This window comes from Arachis hypogaea, chromosome 19 (assembly GCF_003086295.3).
Source record: "Arachis hypogaea cultivar Tifrunner chromosome 19, arahy.Tifrunner.gnm2.J5K5, whole genome shotgun sequence".
NCBI classification, from domain to species: Eukaryota; Viridiplantae; Streptophyta; class Magnoliopsida; order Fabales; family Fabaceae; genus Arachis; species Arachis hypogaea.
Window position 1 is genome coordinate 4,362,479 of NC_092054.1, and position 20,951 is coordinate 4,383,429.

Sequence of the window (20,951 nt, forward strand, 5' to 3'; positions counted from 1 at the left end):
CTACTTCACCGGAAGTTGCTCAGCTCCTTTTGTATCTGAAAATAATACAAAAAAATTAAAATCAGATACACAAACATTGCTAAACTATAGCAAATAAATAGTAAAAAAATAAATGAGATGACAAAGAGAACTCAGAAACCACCTCACATAGCCGAAAAGAATACCATACACAATACAGAAAAACATAATTATACAGTAACAGTAAGTGCAATACATTATATTCCTACAAATCTAGCCTGGGCATATGAATTTGAAATAACAGAAAGAATAATCACAAGAATTAGTTGGCAAGAATCAAAGCATTTAGAAGAGAGATTGTACACTAGGGTTTGATAAACCAAATTTGGGACGAGCTACTTCGAAGGCAACGATATGATGGTGAAACTAAGCTTTCATGATAAATATAGAACCACAATCCCATTGGGACATCTGCAGGAGTAGGTTTCAGTAGAGGAAATTCTAAGCGGCCATCATCCAAGTTATACAAAACTATCTTTGAAGTTGATGCCACTGCCATAAGAAGAGTATTTCCCCGGATATATAATGGGTGTAACGCAGCACCAGTAAGCAGTGAGTGGTGGCAGTGGATGGTGGCTAATCTAGTCCAAGATTGAGGCATTCCATATTCCTTCAGCAGCCACACAGACCAATGAGTTTTCTCATGGCTGCAACAAAATGCAAGGCAGTTCTTCAGCATACATAAGTGTGGAAAGACGAAGGATTTATTTTCCGGAGCCTTGAGGTTGAGGGGCAGAGAAAACTCACTACAAGTCTCCTTCACCAAGTCAAGGGAAAGAACCAAGCCATGCCAATGAATCCAATTAAGAGTGGCGGTGCCAGGCACAAATACCCCTTTACCATCACCAATTATCCTTTTAAACGCGGTATCTTGAATGATTCTCTTTGAAGAGTTTGGACAAAATGTATAAATTCTGGTTTCAAATCTAAGCGGTTCTTGTTTATGTTTCTGATCAACAACCGCAACAAACTTATACTCGTCATTCACATGATCATATCCGAAGCCACAAACTCCTATGAAACCCCGAATTTCCAGCGGTTGGGATGTCAATCCAATACAGGGATTCCACAGCATGATACAGTTACCCATGACATTGTCTTGCAAGCACAACAATCCGTTGCAAGAGCCAATAATTTCGTGGCTACTTTTTCCCGCGAAGCGAACGACTTCAGTAGGTTGGGAAGGGTTCTCGAACAAGGATTGTACCGAGAAATCTCCGAATCTTTTGTATCTGTAGAACCAAAAACCATGATAAACAACTCGTGGATGGCTAAAACTTGGATCAGCCGCGATTGAACGAACATGGTCCTTGGCAAACTGGGAGCTGGAAATTAAGGTTCTCCATGAATTGCACACACTCTGAAACCTAAGCAGCGACCTCGCCGGAAGCCTCAGCAATATTTCTCTGATGAGTTCATCAGGAAGGACTGAAAGCGGCCCCAATGAGGTTCCCGTTGAAGGCAGCAGCCGTTTCAGGCGGTTTCTGGTGACTCTCAAACGCTTCCTGTTCCTCTTCTCATAATAAGTAGGCTGCGTCATAACTACTTGAAGGGGAGATTAACGCTATTTGGATATCGGCGGAGGTTGGGGGCGAATGGCGATGGCGCAAAAACGTTGCCTCACGAAAGCTCGGTGCTATTTATTTCTTCCGGTTCCTTTCCCGCGATATAACGCCAACGCGTGCGTATTGAGTTTTGAAAACAGAGATTCAAAAATATATCTCACTATCTCTTTAACCTCTGTATTTAAAAGAAAAAAAAAATCTATCTATTTAAGAATCAAATCTTAAAATTGGTTGTTTATGCTCTATATGAATTTTGAAGTCCAATTTATGCATCCACTTTTTTATAAGACGATTTTAAAATTTATACAATGAACTTAACTTTTCCAACCCCGTATTATTAAGTGTTTATTAAATGTTAAGTTGATATAAAAAGATCTTTTTTTTTAATGTGTTTAATAAAATTTTAGTGTTTGTTTGGACGTCATTAAATTGATAAAAAAAATCTTTTTTTAGAAGATTATTTCTGTTTTTTTTAGTGTGTTTAGTAAATTTTTAATAGTAAAAATAAAAACACTAAAAATAAACAAAAAGTCATCTTTTTAAAAAGCTATAATTTATATTTTTTTTAAAGATTTTTTTAAATAGATATTTTTTACATAATAAATAAACAAAAAAATATTTTTATCTTATTTTATTCAAACATAATTGATAAATAATAAAATTTTTTTATACGAGATATCTAAATATAAATCTCTTTTACTTTTTGTAAAAGACTTTAAAAAAAATATTTTTTAAAAATGACGTCCAAACAAATCTTTAATAATACAAATAAAAATATTAAAAAAATAAAAAAATCTTTTTAAAAAAATTATAATTTACATCTTTTTTAAAAAAATTTTTAAAAAAAATTTACACATAATAAATAAACAAAAATATTTTTATATTATTATACCTAAATAAATTAATAGATAAAAGATTTTTTTATAAGATATCTAAATATAAAATTATTTTTTTCATAAAAAATTAATTAAATTTTTTTTTTAAAAAACTCAAATAAATCCTAAATTTTTTAGTAGATCAAAATTAGTGGCTATTTTTTTTTTCACACCCCACCTAAGTTTCCCCTACTGAATCATTGACATGCATATGAATGGCTAATAAATATATTTTATATATACATATATTTAGTTAATAAGGCTATTATAAAAAAAAATAAAAGGCAATTTAACATGCATAAGCAATTAAGCATAACTCTTATTATAATTAAATAATATATATTTTAATTCAATTAATTTAAATATACGTTATTTGATTCAATTTATTGTCATGTTAACGTCAGTCGTTGTTTACCAAAAATTTCTCTTCATTTCTTTCCTTGATCTTAAATATTTTTATTTTAAATCTCAAATTTTTATTTATTATTTATATTTTATTTTAATATCAAATATAATACTTTATTAATATTTGCTTGCAATTTATTATTTAATAATTATATACACACCATCAATTATATAGTGGTGAATATTACTTTAATTTATTAAAAAACACAATCTTATTCTTTTTTTTATTTTAACTATTTCTATATTTCACAGCATACTCACTGATTACTCTTTCATTCTTTCATTCTGTAATATTTTTTTTTCCTATGATGCATTATTTTTACTTTTGAAAATTTTTTATAAGCTATAAAAAATTATTATTTATTATTATACTCTATCTCTACAAAATTACAAACTAGTGTTATTACAGTCTTCAAATGATCAAAATATTCACTATTAATATTAACCTATTCGAGTTTAGAATTTTGGGAGGCTACACAAGGAATACCAGAGACCAAGTATTTGAACAGGGCTTCATCTCTCTTAAATGATATAAGCATCGAAGTGAAGTGCAATGGTTTATCCAGAGCTTTTAAGTCCTTGCAATTCCTTCCCTGCCTCTATCAAGCCTATTGCCTGTTCAATTCAATAAATAAAGGGTTATGCTCCAGCCACCCAATAAGATATCCAGGGACACATCATTTTCAGGTCCATTACAACCACAAAGAACTATCAAAAGCCTAAAATGAACTCACTCTTAGGCAATAACTTCGCACATACTAATAACATCAACAAGTTTTATACTTTAAACTGTATCAGCAGAGTAATGAGATAGTTTTTCTAATGAACAATGATCAACATATTTCCCTTATGATACAAGTATTTGTTTAGGACCTTATTTTTCTGAACAACAATAAAAATGTTCCTGCCAAAAAAAAGAGACTTGGAGGCCATAGAATAAAATGCTAAAAACAAGTAATTTATTTTTATTTTTCAAAGCAAGTAAACTAAATCATTCAAACACTTACTTCATTTGCCATCAAAAAACCAACTTGAACAAAAATAAAATCAGAGTCAGAATTAGAATAAGAAAAATCAAATGAACAAAATGGATGAAAGATAGTAGCCTCAATAATTATGTTGAAGGTTCCTCAATAATTATGTAAAGTCAATAAATTAAATTAACACTAGTTCTATATCCCTCTTCTAATGCTAAATATCTACTTCTAATTATTATTGCTGAAACATTGAGACAAAGAATGAACGGAGGCTGGGAATATAAACCTAGCTAGAAAAAGAAGAACTTATTGCTTACTTTGTTAGTTAAATTATTTTGATTCGCAATCAGGCATACATCGAATAGAGGATCCTAAGAAATTTCATTAGTCAAAAACTGTTTGATGAAAAACAGAGAGAAGAAAATCTTAATATAGAGAGAGAGAGTAACCTTCTGCGCTTTCAGGAGAGAAATTTGTGCTTTCAGTTTGATGGACAAGAAGGAGAAACAACTAGCGAACAGGGGAATGGATTATCAGTGAGGTAAATTATTAATCCAACATCATAACCAAAGTCATTATCATCAGTGAGGTTTTCAACATATCATATCTTGAATGATCACAAAATAAAGAAGTGCGTGCATAGCTAATAGCCATCGGAGTTGCCTAGGATCTGATCTTGATAAGAATGCTTAGCTTGTTCAAAAATAATCATGGACAGAAAGTATAGTTTTGCAGCCCTACACCAAGTTTGAAAAAACTAAATAAATCATTCAACTACAATAGCTAGAAACTAAATAGCCCGGGAAAGCCTTTACCAATAGAGGAATTCACTTGGAAGAAATTGTAGACATGGGTTTTTGATGACTTTGATCCAACACATTTCAGATGTGCTACTTACAAGACCACAGTGTGATGGTGAAACCAAGCTTTCATGATAAATATGGAATCGCTTCGCCGCGATGGAGAGCTTAGACAAAGGAGAAACTTTCATCATGTCATCCCTGTGGCTATCAATGACAGGGAACTTAAAGTTACCATAGTTTAAGTTATTCCTAATTATTCTTGAATAGGGAGCAGCAGTCCCATGAAGAACATCATTTTCCCAAAGATACAGAGGAATAATGTGTATGCCAAGGTACTGTGGGATCATGGCCAATTTAGTCCAAGATTCAAACACTCCATACTCCTTCATCAACCACACAGAGCAATGAGTTCTATGTTCACAACAAATTGCAAAGAAGTTCCTCAGCACACATAACTGCAGGATTTTGAAATGACAATACATATCTCTATGATTAGGCGGGGAAAACAAACTATGTGATATATTAATAAAAATATATCGCTTTAATATTCATGAATAATAAATAACTTAAGTCATCAGGTTAATTTCTTAGAAGTTCATATTATTCTTTGACAAGACGAGTTGGTTAAGTTTGTTAGTCGATGAAAGTTTCTAAATAATTATTCCCCAGCAATGTTAGAGGGCTAATATAAAAAAATGAGTGTTGGCAAAAAACATGACAAATGCGACTGTTAGTCATAAAATAGGGTCTAGAACTACAAGGGATATCTAGATAATTAAGAACATAAAAGCTCTTTTTCCTTGTGACATGGCTTTTCGTTTTGTTTGTTAAAATCTCGTATCAACTCTTCCATTTGTTTTAAGCTCTAATTTTTTAATACTCATCAATAACAGATAACTTATATCACCAGGTTGGAACCTCAGAAGTTCATATTATTTCTTTGACCACCAAGAGAGAAAATAAATATATCAATATATCATTTTTCCCACTGCCTAGTATGTTGATCACTGAAAGCTGGTAATCATTTATTTATCACAAGAAATAAACAATAAAAATGTATCAATTTTGATTTTGTTTAGTCATAAAAGAATCATCTATGACCATGAATCCATAATTTGAAGATGCCAATACTATGGTATGAATCATTTATACACCAATTATCAGCATATTTCATCTGGTTCAACGGGTAAAGCATCCAGTTTTGGATCCAAAAACAACAAAATTAAAAGGAAATGGTACGCATTAAATTACATATTACATTCTCTTCCCCTTAATTTTACCCTAAAATAATAGATTTGAATCTAAGGTCAGATCTTCATCACAAGCATAAATTTACTGTAAGCGCAAAGGAACACTAGTAAATGATGGTTAATCCTACAAATCCAGCCTGGGCATGTGAATATGAAATTGGCAATAATCATAACAGGTAGTATAATTTTGTAAAAAACTAGATAAATAATCACTAAATTAGCAAAGCAATAAGAAGAGATAAATTCTCAAAAGTCAAAACTCATAAAGAAGGCATAGGAGTTGACTAGAATCAAACCATTATTCAGAAGACAGCTTGTCCGTTAGGGTTTGATTAACTGAAAGAGCTACTTGGAAGGCCAGGATATGGTGGTGAAACTAAGCTTTCTTGATAAACAAAGACGAACAATCCTATTGAAGGAGTAGGTTTCAATACAGGAAATTCAAAGCTACCATTATCCAAATTATACAGAACTATCCTTAAACTTGATGCAACCGCCACAAGAATATTGTTTCCCCAGATATACAATGGCCGTAAATGATAATCAGTTAGACGCGGAAGGCAGGGGATGATGGCCAATTTAGTCCAAGATTTAGGCACTCCATACTCCTTCATGATCCACACAAACCAATGAGTTTTCTCATGATTAAAACAATATGCAAGGCAGTTCCTCAGCTCACATAACCCTGGGAAGTTGAAGGTTTTATCATTCGGATCACTGACGGGAAGGGAAAACTCACTAAAAGTCTCCTTCACCAAGTCAAGGGAAAAAACCAAGCAATCCAGGATCCAGTTAAGGGTAGCGGTGCCAGGCACAAATACCCCTTTACGATCACCCTTTATGCTGCTAAATGGGATACCTTGAATGGCTCTCTTGGAAGGGTTGCGGCAAAATGTATGAATTTTGGTTGTATGATACCCCATGTGATTTACAATCGCAAAAAGCTTGTACTTGTCGTTCACATGATCATAGCCGAAGCCGAAAACCGTTAAGAAATCCCCACGTTCCACCGATGGGGTTGTCAATAATCCAGTACAGGGATTCCACAACCTGACAAAGATGTTGATGCCAACAACATCATAAAAGCACAGCAATCCATTGCAAGAGCCAATAACTACGTGGTTAAGTCTCTCCTCCAAAAGAACGATTTCGGTAGGTTTGGAAGGGTTCTCGACCAAGGAGCGTAAGGAGAAATCTCCGAATTCGTAGTGGCAACTATGATGATAAGCAACTCGTGGCCCACTCAAACTTGGATCCGCAGCGGTTGAATGTTGAAGATGGTCTTTGGCGAATTGAGGGATGGAAATTAGGGTTTTCCATGAACTACATACTTTCCGTAACCGAAGCAGCGATCTCGCCGGAAGCCTCAGCAAGATTTCTCTGATGAGTTCATCCGGAAGTAACGGCAGCGGCTGCGATTGCGTTACCGTCGAAGACAGCAGCCGTTTTGAGGCGTGTATGGTGACTGTTAAAGGCATCCTCTTCCTCTCGTAATAATCATGTGGCTGCTCCATAACAACTTAAAGGGAGGTTAGCGGCGGCCACGACGGCGAAAAGGTTTAGCTTCACAAACTTGGAACTAACTTGACTATTTCCGATTCCTATTTCTTTTCGCGTGCTACGTGAGTACGTGACTACGTGTGCCTTTAAAAAGAGTTAAATAACCAAACAAAATTCAAAAATTAATCCCGCTATTTTTTTTTTTTTTGTAGAAAGACTTGTGTCACGGAAAATTTTAGAAGGTTAGATTTAACAGTGTTTGAATAGTTTTCTGGAGTGTTTGAGAATACTCTAGATGGTTCCGGAACGTTCTAGAATGTCTTAGAAGGTCCCGGAATACCCTAGAAGGTTCTAGAAGACTCTGGAAGGTCATAGAGTATTCTAGAAGAGTGTAGATGTATATAGAAGTATAAAGAGTGATATGGAATAATCTAGAAACATTTAGAGAGTTGTGGTAGGATAGATATTTGTAAAGAAGGTTCTGGATGATTAATCTGGACCGTTGATTAGATTTAATCCTAACCATCCATTGAGGAGGTGGATGGCTATAAATAGGGATGAGAGTTAGAGTTTGGGTGTGTGAATCATTTGTAACCAACACTTGAGTAATAAAGTGTTCTTTCCACCAAAGCTTCCTTTCTCTTGTGTTATCTTGTGTTCTTAGCTTTCTTGCTAAGTATTGAGGGTTAGGCTGACTTGGTCTTAGCTCAAGAGGTTGAGTAAGTCCGAGTGCCGGCACGGTAGCGTTGGAGTGTGTCCAAGGCCGTGACAATTTTGGTATCAGAGCAAGGTTCGAGAGGGAGCACAAGTCGCTTGTGGGAATGGCTTCTAGTATCACCATGGAGCATGTTGAGTCTCAAAGGGGAAGGGATACTATTCTTTCTCAATGGGGAGGCAAGAAGGTCCGTTCTTCAAGTGAGCCTAGAGGTAAGGACTCTAACTTCTTAGAAGAAAGAGTTTCTATGTTGGAAAATGTTCTATCCTCTATGGATGAGCGCTTCCAAAGGATAGAACATGACAAGGAGACCCTCGAGGCTCACGTATTAGGAGAACTAGATGCTTTCAAAGAAAGCATGCTCCAAATTGAAGAGAAGCTTGAGAATTCCTTAAAGCTATTTGAGGAAGTTCGAGTTTGGTTCGAGGAGGCGAAATCTCGACCAACCATTATAAGGGAGACGACAAAGATTGATCTCCCCAAGCCAAAGGAGTTCAAGGGCGTAAGGGACGCTCGCGAGGTGGAGAACTTCCTATGGCAAATGGAGAGGTACTTCGAAGGCCAAGGGGTGGTCGAAGAAGCAATAAAGGTACGCACTGCAGCTCTCTACCTTTCTGATAATGCTACTTTGTGGTGGAGGAGAAAGTGCGTAGATATGGAAAAGGGCACTTGCAACATAGCCACATGGGAAGATTTCAAAAGGGAATTGAAAAGACAATTCTTCCCTGAGAATGTGGTTTATGAAGCAAGGAAGAAGTTGAGGGAGTTGAAGCACAAGAGTACGATTAGCGACTACGTAAAGGAGTTTACTACTCTCACGCTTCAAATCCCCAACTTAGCATCAGAGGATGCATTGTTCTTCTTCATTGATGGACTCCAACCTTGGGCAAAGCAAGAACTACAAAGAAGGAATGTTAAGGATGTCGATGAGGCCATCGTGGTGGCCGAATCACTCACTGAGTATCATAGGGGAGACTCTAAACCTAAGTCTTCCTCCAAGTCTAGTTCTGCTAAAGGTGGGGGAGACAAGGGGAAGAGCTTCTCAACCAAGAAAGAAGGAAAATACTCTTCAAAGAAAGAGTACGAAGAAAAAAAGAAGGCTTTCGTGCCCAAAGGAGGATGCTTCGTGTGCAAGGGGCCGCACCAAATGAAGGATTGTCCCAAGCTAGGGACTTTGGCATCTATTGCTGAGGAACGAGAAGCTCAAACTCAAGTAACTGAGTGTGTTGGATCTATCCAACACATAAATGCTGTGAAGACCAAAGAGGCAAGTACTGCAGAAAAGAAAGGCTTGATATATGTCAAAGCCTTTATCAATGAAAAACCTGTCATGGCTATGATCGACACTGGTGCTACACACAACTTCATCACGCCTGATGAAGCAAGGAGGCTTGGGTTGAAGATCACCGAAAAGAATGGTTGGTTCAAACCCGTGAATACCAAGGGTGAACCCCTTAAGGGAGTAGCAAAAAGGGTTGAGATGACTCTTGGTTCTTGGAAGGGCCTTGTGGATTTCTCAGTAGCACCCATGGACGATTTTAAAATAGTCATCGGGCTCGATTTGCAAAGGAAGGCAAATATAATACCTATGCCATACTACAATATAGTATGCGTCATGGAGAAAGGGTCTCCATGCATGGTCCCTACAATCTCAAAGGCTGGAGGAATTCCAATGCTCTCGACCATGCAACTCAAGAAAGGTTTCAAGAAGGGAGAGACTACATATTTGGCTCTATTACAAGAGGAGTCAATATCCAAAAGAGAAGACGTTCCTCCCAAAATCAAGGAAGTCATTGAAGAAAATAAGGATGTGATGCCTCCCGAGTTGCCAAAGCAGTTACCACCTAGAAGAAAGATGGATGACAACATTGAATTGGAGTTAGGAGCGAAACCGCCTATCTCAAAACCATACAGGATGTCGGCCATTTCTATGGTGGAAGGAGATATTATGCATATCATCAAGGAAGGGTTGCATCACGATCCATTAGCCAAGAAGTTGGTGGAGTTGGCTAGAGAAGGTAAGACCAAAAGATTTTGGTTAGAAAACGACCTTCTCTACACTAAAGGGAGAAGACTATACGTCCCTAAATGGGAAAATCTAAGAAGAAAATTAGTGAGGGAATGCCACGACACCAAGTGGGCTGGTCACCAAGGTCAGCGAAGGACCTTAGCACTCATTGAATCTTCTTATTATTGGCCTCAAATGAGAGCTGAAGTGGAGAGCTATGTGAAGACTTGTCTTGTGTGCCAACAAGATAAGATTGAAAACAAGACACCAAGTGGGTTGTTGGAACCTCTGCCTCCATCAGAGCGACCGTGGGAAAGTGTCTCTCTAGATTTCATCTCTGCCTTACCGAAGTCCGAGGGGTTTGGATCTATTCTCGTGGTAGTGGATCGATTTTCGAAGTATGCTACCTTTATATCTGCCCCTACTGACTGCACTGCAGAGGAAGCAGCACGACTATTCTTCAAGAATGTGGTGAAGTACTGGGGATTGCCTAAAAGCATCATTAGTGATCGAGATCCACGCTTCACAGGACGACTATGGACAGAGCTGTTCAAACTCCTTGGGTCGGAGCTTCATTTCTCAACAAGCTTCCATCCTCAAACCGATGGGCAGACTGAGAGAGTGAATGCCTTACTCGAGTGTTACTTAAGGCATTTTGTGAGCGCTAATCAGAAGGATTGGACAAAACTCCTCGACATTGCTCAGTTCTCATACAATTTGCAAAGGAGTGAGTCTACAGGGAAGAGTCCGTTCGAGATTGTGACTGGACAACAGCCGCTTACACCTCACTCTCTTTCTTCCTCTTACTCAGGAAAGAGCCCTGGAGCTTATCATATGATTAAGTCATGGGAAGAACAAGCAGATGTCACTCGTTCTTACCTCGACAAAGCTGCCAAGAGGATGAAGAAATGGGCAGATAAGAAGAGGAGGCATGCAAGCTATCAAGTGGGAGACAAGGTAATGATCAAACTTCTTCCACAACAATTCAAAGCCTTTCGCAAGGTTCATAAGGGTTTAATCCGCAAATACGAAGGACCATTTGAGATCATTGGACGTGTTGGGGAGGTTGCTTATAAAGTACAACTCCCTCCCTCTATGAAGATCCACCCGGTCTTCCATGTGAGTATGCTTAAACCATATCATGCGGACCAAGACGAACCGAGTAGAGGTAACTCGAGTCGTGCTCCGCCTGTGGTGATTAGATCTTTTGACAAAGAAATCGAAGAGATCCTAGCTAATCGCGTCGTGCGACGAAGAGGAGTACCACCAAGTATCCAATACTTGATCAAGTGGAAAGGGCTCCCGATAACTGAAGCTAGCTGGGAAACTCGCGAAAATCTGTGGCAATTTCAAGAACACCTAGAGCGCTATCATGAACAGAACGCGACGAGGACGTCTGCGCATTAGGTGGGGGAGAATGTCACGGAAAATTTTAGAAGGTTAGATTTAACAGTGTTTGAATAGTTTTCTGGAGTGTTTGAGAATACTCTAGATGGTTCCGGAACGTTCTAGAATGTCTTAGAAGGTCCCGGAATACCCTAGAAGGTTCTAGAAGACTCTGGAAGGTCATAGAGTATTCTAGAAGAGTGTAGATGTATATAGAAGTATAAAGAGTGATATGGAATAATCTAGAAACATTTAGAGAGTTGTGGTAGGATAGATATTTGTAAAGAAGGTTCTGGATGATTAATCTGGACCGTTGATTAGATTTAATCCTAACCATCCATTGAGGAGGTGGATGGCTATAAATAGGGATGAGAGTTAGAGTTTGGGTGTGTGAATCATTTGTAACCAACACTTGAGTAATAAAGTGTTCTTTCCACCAAAGCTTCCTTTCTCTTGTGTTATCTTGTGTTCTTAGCTTTCTTGCTAAGTATTGAGGGTTAGGCTGACTTGGTCTTAGCTCAAGAGGTTGAGTAAGTCCGAGTGCCGGCACGGTAGCGTTGGAGTGTGTCCAAGGCCGTGACACTTGAGTGAGTTCTTATGAATTTTTTTTAAAATAGAGTAATTTTATGTTGGTAGAAACTCAGGTGCACTCGATTTTCGTAAAGTTGATACTTGAGAACCGTTAGATAATTTGATTGATTTGACTAAATTTTCATCTAACGGCTCTCAAATATCAACTTCACGTGAAGTCGACTTCACCTGAGTTTTCACCTTTTATGTTGGATATTGTATATAAAAATATTATTATTTACTAATTATATTTAGATAAGATAATATAAAAATATGTTTTATTTATTTATAATATTAAAAATATATTTTTTAAATAAAAAATATTTTCAGAAAAAATGTAAATTTTAGTTTTTTTAAAGGTGGGTAAGATATTCTGTCTCTTATGGGCAAGATATTGAAGTCTAGGAAAACAGAAATCACTGACAAACTGAAATAAGAAATTAACAATGTATTGTCAAATCATGTCATCTGCGCTTATATTTTTTTTTCCTTTTTTATTTATATGAATGTTCATAAAGGTAAGCTTTTTCTTCTTGCAATTTCAATCTTATAAATGTAGCTATTTTTCATGAAAAATGAAAAGGAATATTTTCATTAGCAATTTTTTCAATTATTTTCAACCATAAATGGAAATTGGTGACTACTAACTAAAATATCTATGAATGTAAGCAAAAAGCCTCAATGCCAAGAGGTTAACTTGTATGTTTACTGTTATTATTCTATTTGTGATAGGTTGTCAACCGATATATTGATGAAGGTGTAGCAGAGCTTGTCCCTGGAGTTCTATTTATTGATGAGGTGACTTAGTTGTTGGATATATTACTTTCTTAATCTCTCATTTCTATTGCTTGTAGTTAATCTTTTTCTTAATAATTCTGAGCAGGTGCACATGCTAGATATGGAATGCTTTTCCTATTTGAATCGTGCTTTAGAGAGCTCGCTCTCTCCAATAGTAATTTTTGCCACAAACAGAGGGATATGCAATGTGAGGTACGAAACTAATGTTGCTTTTGAAGATTTTTTGAAATTAAATGAGCGAAATGCAAAAACTGTGACTCGATTTCATGTGTCATTACTGTAGTTGGCAGTGCTATAGTTCTTTATTTTATGAACAAGTGTTCCAAGTTCTTTACTTGATATTGAGTTTAATTGGTTGTCATATGACTTTGGTCGTGATTGAGGGGAAAAAATGATTATGTTTACATTATTAGATCAAAGAATTCATGCCAATTAAAATTACATTTGATTATGTTTACATTATTAGTGGGGGACTTATTATTGAAGTAAATGTCAAATTGGCATTCACATTATCGATGCTTAATTTGTAAATTACAAAAAACATTGTTGGTTTGAGTTTCTAAATTCTTATGTTCAAAAATAGTGTTATTTCAAAGAAATATATATAAAGGATTATGAATTTAGCTCCTCTAAATTTTAAATTTTCACTTAGAGGGTAAAGTGTAATCTCTCGTCATTTATTTTATAGGTGAGATCAAGAGAAAATATGAGAGAGAAACTATTTAAGGATGAGAGAGAAATTCAAAATTTAGAAGATCCAAATCCAAAGATTACAAGGACAATGGCTACAAGCGGTGTCCAGATAATTAAGGCATACAATTTTTTTTCTCGGTGATATGACTTATTGTTAATAATCTCGTTTAAACTCTCTATTTATTTGTTTCTTTATTTCTTTTAAGCTCCAGTTTGTCCATGGAAATTCTTGTGTTAATATTCATCAATAACAAATGACACCAGATTGGTATATCAGAAGTTCATATTATTTTTTTTAACACGTGAGAAAAAAATGCATCAATACGTCATTTTGAAATAACAGAAAGCATAAATTATACAGTAATAGTAAGTGCAAAGGGACACTTGTATTAGTTTTATCAAGATGAGTGTGCCATATGTGGCCATTCAGACTCCTCTAAATTAGTTCAACTAGTAAAAGATGTTTTAATTTCACAATAGCAGAAAATGAAAATTATTAAAATATGGAATTGTTTCATTTTTACTTCTTTTTCATAATAGTCAATACTTATCGTGTTAGCAGCCAATTAGGATTGTAAAGTATGTGTTGTAGTTAGAGAAATGTCACTCTACATCAGTAAATTTAGATGCTGTAAGCAGCAGGAGTAATGAAATGACTAATATAATTAACTTAAAATCTTTGAAAGATGTATTTGATTAAAAAAATATTTCAAAGACTATTTGAAGAACGGATAATTTTTTAGAAATAAATTTGATTATTTACTCTATTATTATTAAACATATTTAATAAATAAAAAGTATATTTGTGCCTATTAATATACTAATTTCAATAAGCGAAAACTGTTAATTATTGCTTACAGTGTATTTTAATACTAACTTGTTATGATGTCAAAAGTTCTATAAAGTTAAAAGAAAATATTTTTCAAGTAAATTGGGTGTACATTTATTCCCAGAAAAATATTATTATTCTCCCTTTTGACTAATAGCGAGTCTTAAACTTATTAATATGATGGAATTTGTTTTTCTATTAATATTTAATAGTAGATTACTAGATTTAGTTTGAGGTTTTTAAGAAATGTTTGTATTTATTATTAAGGTTTTTATTGGCCAATCTGCTGAACGAGTTCTGATGCTACTACAAATTTTTCATAAGAATTTTTAACTTGAAAATTCACATGTCTTTGACAAATATGGCTAATAGTTTCAATCTGTGTCACTGTTCTAAATCCTTCTTTGATTTGTGCATGTATTACGTCCCTAACATTTTGAATCAATCAACAAGATTCTAGAAAGAAAGAAAGATAATAACCATTACTAAGAAAAAAATTTGGTGAATGTTTTCTCGTGATAATTAGCTTTTTAGAATGGAAATTTTGAATTACAAGTGGTTTATAAGGTCTTTCATTAATAGCCAATAGAACACAAATGCAGCAAATACAATTTTTCAATCTAAGTGGACCAGCAGCTCAATGCAAAAGTGGTGCTTGTGCTCAATTTCTAATTTTTATTAGGAAGAATGAAATGAGGATAAGCGATTTCAATTAAGTTATCTGCTTAATGATTAACTTCAATTTTAATAAAGTCATGTTGGTTACTTTACTAGTTGTGATTACATTTTGTTTTGCCAATTCTAATATTATGTTCTAAAACTGATCACATAATAAATTATTTGAATTTGGTTGGCTTTTCTCCAAAAATTTGAAGAGTTCAGAACTTAAGAATTTTTTCATGTTTACTAATATACGAGCTAACAAAAACAGAGCGCTTGTTTTTCTTACCTAGGTTCAAAGTCCTTCAAAAATACAATTTTCAATGAGTCATTCAATCTATTTATTTGTGAATATAATTATATTGATTTGCTCTTAAAATTTGTTACTTATAATTCACTCATCTAATTTGCACTTCATACATAATTCAAATATTAATATAATTTGCAAATACAAATCAAACAAAAGCTCATAAGGATTTTTCAATTGCATGTCTCCGGTGTTCAATAATGTAATGGTTTTAGCACCATAGCTTCTTGCCAATTTTTTCAAGGAAATTTTGATTTAAAAGTAATATCTACGAGAATTACAAACCAAATACCAAAAGGATTATTCTGTGGCTGAAATCAGTTTGGATATTCCATTGAAGATGGCACTGTTTTTGCATCATTGACTGAGGAGTCAAGAGTTATGACTGATTAAGACATAACGCGTAAGCACATGTAATCTCCACAATTCATTTGTTTACCAAAGCCATCTCCACTCGTCAAAGCAAAGCCAACATTGAAGCAGTGTTTTGCTTTCTGTGCCATATTTCCCAAAGATACAGAAATCCTAAAGCAAGATTTGATTCATCTTTGGATGGCTAGTGACTTTATTTCTTCTCGGGCAAACTTGGACATAGAAGAGGTTGGTAACATGATTTGGAATGAATTATATAATAAATCATTCTTTCAAGATGTCAAGATCAATGATGAGTCAGGTAAAATTTATTTCAAAATGCATGGTCTAGTCCATGATCTTGCTCAATGAATTGCTGAGCAAGAATGTATGTTTCTAGAGAAATCAAACCTGATTGACTTGCCAAGAAACACACATCATATAGGTTTTGAGTGTGGTGGCCAAACTGAAACACCAATAGAAAAGGGAGCATGTGAGAAAATTGACTCCTTGAGGACATTATATCAGTTGAAATGGGATGGTTATTTTCAAAACAACTATGATTGGCTTCCAAGAAACAGTTCTCTTCGAGTTTTGTGTTACAGATTTTCCAAATTTCCTTCACTCAGCCACTTGAGATATCTTGGGCTTTGTGTTCTAGATATTAAGACCATTCCTGATTCTATTTACAGTTTGCATAAATTGGAAATCTTGAAACTAATGAATTGTGGGAAGCTTTATAGTCTGCCGAAAAACTTGACTCGCTTACAAAATCTCCGGCATCTTATCCTTGGTGGTTGTGATTCACTATGTCTAGACATTCACAAACTGTGTGAATTGAGAACATTAAGTGTATACATTGTGAAATCTGAGAAAGGGCATAGTTTGGCAGAGTTATGTCATTTGAATAATCACAAGAATCAGTTGACAAGAATGAAAGCATTTAGAAGAGAGATTGTACACTAAGGTTTGATCAACCAGATTTGGGATGAGCTACTTCGAAGACAACGATATGATGGTGAAACTAAGCTCTCATGATAAATATAGAACCACAATCCCATTGGGACATCTGCAGGAGTAGGTTTCAGTAGAGGAAATTCTAAACTGCCATCATCCAAGTTATACAAAACTATCTTTGAAGTTGATGCCACCGCCATAAGAAGAGTATTTCTCCGGATATATAATGGGTGTAACTCAGCACCAGTAAGCAGTGAGTGGTGACAGTGGATGGTGGCTAATCTAGTCCAAGATTGAGGCATTCCATATTCCTTCAGCAGCCACACAGACCACTGAGTTTTCTCATGGCTGCAACAAAATGCAAGGCAGTTCTTCAGCATACATAAGTGTGGAAAGACGAAGGATTTATTTTCCGGAGCCTTGAGGTTGAGAGGCAGAGAAAACTCACTACAAGTCTCCTTCACCAAGTCAAGGGAAAGAACCAAGCCATGCCAATGAATCCAATTAAGAGTGGCGGTGCCAGGCACAAATACCCCTTTACCATTACCAATTATCCTTTTAAACGCTGTATCTTGAATGATTCTCCTAGAAGGGTTTGGACAAAATGTATAAATTCTGGTTTCAATTCTAAGCGGTTCCTGTTCTAAAACCGCAACAAACTTGTACTCGTCATTCACATGATCATATCCAAAGCCGCAAACTCCTATGATACCCCGAATTTCCAGCGGTTGGGATGTCAATCCAGTACAGGGATTCCATAGCATGATTAAGTTATCCATGACAGTAATGTCTTGCAAGCACAACAATCCGTTGCAAGAGCCAATAATTTCGTGGCTACTTTTTCCCGCGAAGCGAACAACTTCAGTAGGTTGGGAAGGGTTCTCGAACAAGCACCGTGTGGAGAAATCTCCGAATTTTTTGTATCTGTAGAACCAACAACCATGATAAACAACTCGTGGATGGCTAAGACTTGGATCAGCGGCGATTAAACGAACATGGTCGTTGGCGAATTGGGAGCTGGAAATTAAAGTTCTCCATGAACTGCACACACTCTGAAACCTAAGCAGCGACCTCGCCGGAAGCCTCAGCAATATTTCTCTGATGAGTTCATCCGGAAGGACTGAAAGCGGCCCCAATGAGGTTCCCGTTGAAGGCAGCAGCCGTTTCAGGCCGTTTCTGGTGACTCTTAAACGCTTCCTGTTCCTCTTCTCATAATCCCTAGGCTGCGTCATAACTGCTTGAAGGGGAGATTAACGCTATTTGGATTTCGGCGGAGGTTGGTGGAGAATGGCGATGGCGGCGATGGCGAAAACGTTGCCTCACGAACTTGGCAGCTCGGCGCTATTTATTTCTTCCAGTTCCTTTCCCGCGATATAACGCCAACGCCTGTGTTTTGAGTTTTGAAAAAAAGAATGAAATAAAATAGAGATTCAAAAATATATCTTATTATCTTTTTAATATCTGAAACAAAAATCTATCTATTTGAGAATCAAATTTTAAAATTGGTTGTTTGTGCTCTATATGAATTTTGAATTCCAAATTATGCATCCACTTTTTTTTAAGACGACTTTAAAATTTATACAATGAACTTAATTTGTATTATTAAATGTTTATTGGATGTTGTTAAGTTGATATAAAAAGATCTTATTTTTTTACTTTTTAGTATGTTTAATAAATTTTTAGTGTTTGTTTGTACGTTATTAAATCGATAAAAAATCTTTTTTCAATAAAAAAGATTTTTTTTTATTTTTTAGTGTGTTTAGTAAATCTTTAATAATGAAAATAAAAGTACTAAAAATAAAAAAAATTATCTTTTTAAAAAGCTACAATTTATATTTTTTTAAAGATCTTTTTTCTTTTAAAAAGATATTTTTTACATAATAAATGAATAAAAAAATATTTTTATCTTATTTTATCCAAATATATTTGATGGATAAAAAGATTTTTTTATATGAGATATCCAAATATAAATCACTTTTATTTTTTGTAAAATATCTTTTAAAAAAGATATTAAAATTTTTTTTTTCTAAAAATGACGTCCAAATAAGTCCTTAGTAATAAAAGTAAAAATACTAAAAAAATAAAAAATAATCTTTTTTAAAATATTATAATTTATATTTTTTTAAAAGATTTTTTTAAAAAAAAATTTACACATAATAAATAAAAAAATACTTTTATATTATTGTATCTAAATATAATTAATAGATAAAAGATTTTTTTATGAGATATCTAAATATAAAATTATTTTTATTTTTATAAAAAAATCCTTCATAAAAAAAACTTAAAAAATATTTTAAAAAACTCACTTAAATAAATCCTAAATTTTTTAGTAGATCAAAATCAAATTTAGTGGCTATTTCTTTTTTCACATCCCACGTTCTTAGTACTTATAGTAATTAATAATTAGTCACCAAAAAAATATAGTAATTAATAATTATCTTTTCTCCCCGCATTGTTTTTGTCATCTCCCAATAGTAGCTGAAAATTATAAATAATTATGAGGAGTGCTAGAGGCAGCATAATTTGTGATACGTAGCCATCAATTAGCCATCATATATGTTTTTAATGGTGGGAGATGACATCCAATGGTATAGGATTACTCATTTGATGGTTAATTGCTGACCAACTTTTAATAAAACTGCTGGCCCTCTAGACTTTCTCAATAATTATTTACGAGGAGTGCTAATATATATATATACTAGAAATTCTAGAGGACTAATATTGGTCCAAAAAAGAAAAAAAAGTGAGAGTTGGGCAAAAACATGACAAACACGAGGGTTGGTCAATAAATAGAATCAAGTGGAGTTAGTCAACAGTCAATTCACTCATCTTTTTAAGTAAGTATTGAGAGTTTGAATTTCAATTTGCATGGAACAACTACAAGGGATATCAAGATAATTAAGAATATGAAAGTTTTTTTCTCCGTGACATGGTTTATGGTTTTGTTTGTTAAAATCTCGTTTAAACTCTTCCATTTCTTTTAAGCTCCAATTCTTTAATACTCATAACAGATAACTTATGTCACCAGGTTGGTACCTCAAGTTTATATCATTTCTTTGACCTAAGACGAAAAAAAATGTATCAATAGCAGAAGTGGATTTAATTTTGATTTTAATAGGGTCTACAACTACTTTTTTTCTTTGTGACATGGCTTATCGTTTTGCCTGTTAAAACCTCGTTTAAACTCTTCCATTTGTTTTAAGCTCCAATTCTTTAATACTCAATTACTCATCATTCATCAATAACAGATGACTTTTGTCACCAAGTTGGTAACTCAGAAGTTCATATCATATTATTTCTTTGACCAAGAGAGAAAAAAATGTATCCATACATCATTTTTCCCACTACCTAGTAGGCAAGTACCTAGTATGTTGATCACTGAAAGCTGGTAATCATTTATTTATCACAAGAAATAAAAAATAAAAAATAAAAATGTATTAATTTTGATTTTTGTTTAGTCATAAAAGAATAATTCATGACCTTGAATCCATAATTTGAAGATCCTAATACTATGGTACGGATCATTCATACACCAATTATCAGCATATTTCCTCTGGTTCAACTGGTAAAGCATCCAGTTTTGGATCCAAAAACAACAAAATTAAAAGGAAATGGTAGGCATTAAATTACATATTCCATTGTCTCCCCTTAATTTTACCCTAAAATAATAGGTTTGTATCTAAGATCAAAGCTTCATCATGCATAAATTATACTTTTAAGTGCAAAGGGACACTAGTAAATGATGGTCATTCCTACAAATTCAGCCTGGGCATGTAAATATTAAATGGGCAATAGTCATAACAGGTAGTATAGTTTTGTAAAAAACTAGATAAATAAATCACTAAACTAGAAAAGCAAGAACAGATGAACTCTCAAAACTCAAAAGGAATGCATAAGGAGTTGAAAACAATCAGACCATTTAGAAGAGAGCTTCTACACTAGTCTTTGATCAACCGGATTCGGGATGAGCTACCTCGAAGGCCACCAAACGACGGTGAAACTAAGCTTTCATGATAAATATGGAACTCCAATCCCTTTGAGAGAGACAAAGTAGCAGTAGTAGGTTTCAATACAGGAAATTCAAAGCTTTCATTATCCAAGTTATACAGAACTCTTTCTTTAGATGATGCAACCGTCACAAGAACATTATTTCCCCAGATATACAATGGGCATAAATGATCACCAGCTAGACGCTGGTGGCAGGGGATGGTAACCAATTTAGTCCAAGATTGAGGCACTCCATACTCCTCCATTAGCCACACAGACCAATGAGTTTTCTCATGC

At 34.6% G+C, this 20,951-nt stretch overlaps 4 protein-coding genes across 7 annotated transcripts; 1 reads left to right on the forward strand and 3 right to left on the reverse strand.

The window, feature by feature from the left end:
- LOC112777706 (F-box/kelch-repeat protein At3g23880-like) lies at positions 1-1,558 on the reverse strand. The gene is made up of 2 exons (XM_025822099.3): positions 358-1,558; positions 1-35 (listed from the first exon to the last, which is right to left on the reverse strand). Exons 1-2 carry the CDS (start codon positions 1,556-1,558, stop codon positions 1-3), a joined length of 1,236 nt encoding a protein of 411 aa, XP_025677884.1.
- A 1,637-nt stretch (positions 1,559-3,195) lies between these two features.
- LOC112779397 (F-box/kelch-repeat protein At3g23880-like) lies at positions 3,196-7,533 on the reverse strand. Of its 4 annotated transcripts, XR_003190682.3 has the most exons (4): positions 6,190-7,533; positions 4,656-5,098; positions 4,290-4,577; positions 3,196-3,478 (listed from the first exon to the last, which is right to left on the reverse strand). XR_003190682.3 is itself a non-coding variant. In XM_025823635.3 (2 exons), the coding sequence occupies exon 1, from the start codon at positions 7,405-7,407 to the stop codon at positions 6,226-6,228; it is 1,182 nt and encodes a 393-aa protein (XP_025679420.1). In that variant the 5' UTR covers positions 7,408-7,533; the 3' UTR covers positions 3,196-3,478; positions 6,190-6,225. The 4 variants fall into 4 exon arrangements, 1 of the variants encoding a protein (XP_025679420.1); XR_003190681.3 differs by having other exon boundaries at positions 4,290-5,098; XR_011877597.1 differs by having other exon boundaries at positions 4,158-5,098.
- Positions 7,534-7,562: 29 nt separating this feature from the next.
- LOC112776824 (uncharacterized) lies at positions 7,563-14,289 on the forward strand. Its single transcript, XM_072227659.1, has 4 exons — positions 7,563-12,089; positions 12,805-12,870; positions 12,956-13,062; positions 13,559-14,289. Exon 1 carries the CDS (start codon positions 8,215-8,217, stop codon positions 11,521-11,523), a length of 3,309 nt encoding a protein of 1,102 aa, XP_072083760.1. The 5' UTR covers positions 7,563-8,214; the 3' UTR covers positions 11,524-12,089; positions 12,805-12,870; positions 12,956-13,062; positions 13,559-14,289.
- A 2,383-nt stretch (positions 14,290-16,672) lies between these two features.
- Positions 16,673-17,899, reverse strand: LOC112777115 (F-box/kelch-repeat protein At3g23880-like). Its single transcript, XM_025821399.3, has one exon. It carries the CDS (start codon positions 17,897-17,899, stop codon positions 16,673-16,675), a length of 1,227 nt encoding a protein of 408 aa, XP_025677184.1.
- Between the last annotated feature and the right edge of the window lie 3,052 nt (positions 17,900-20,951).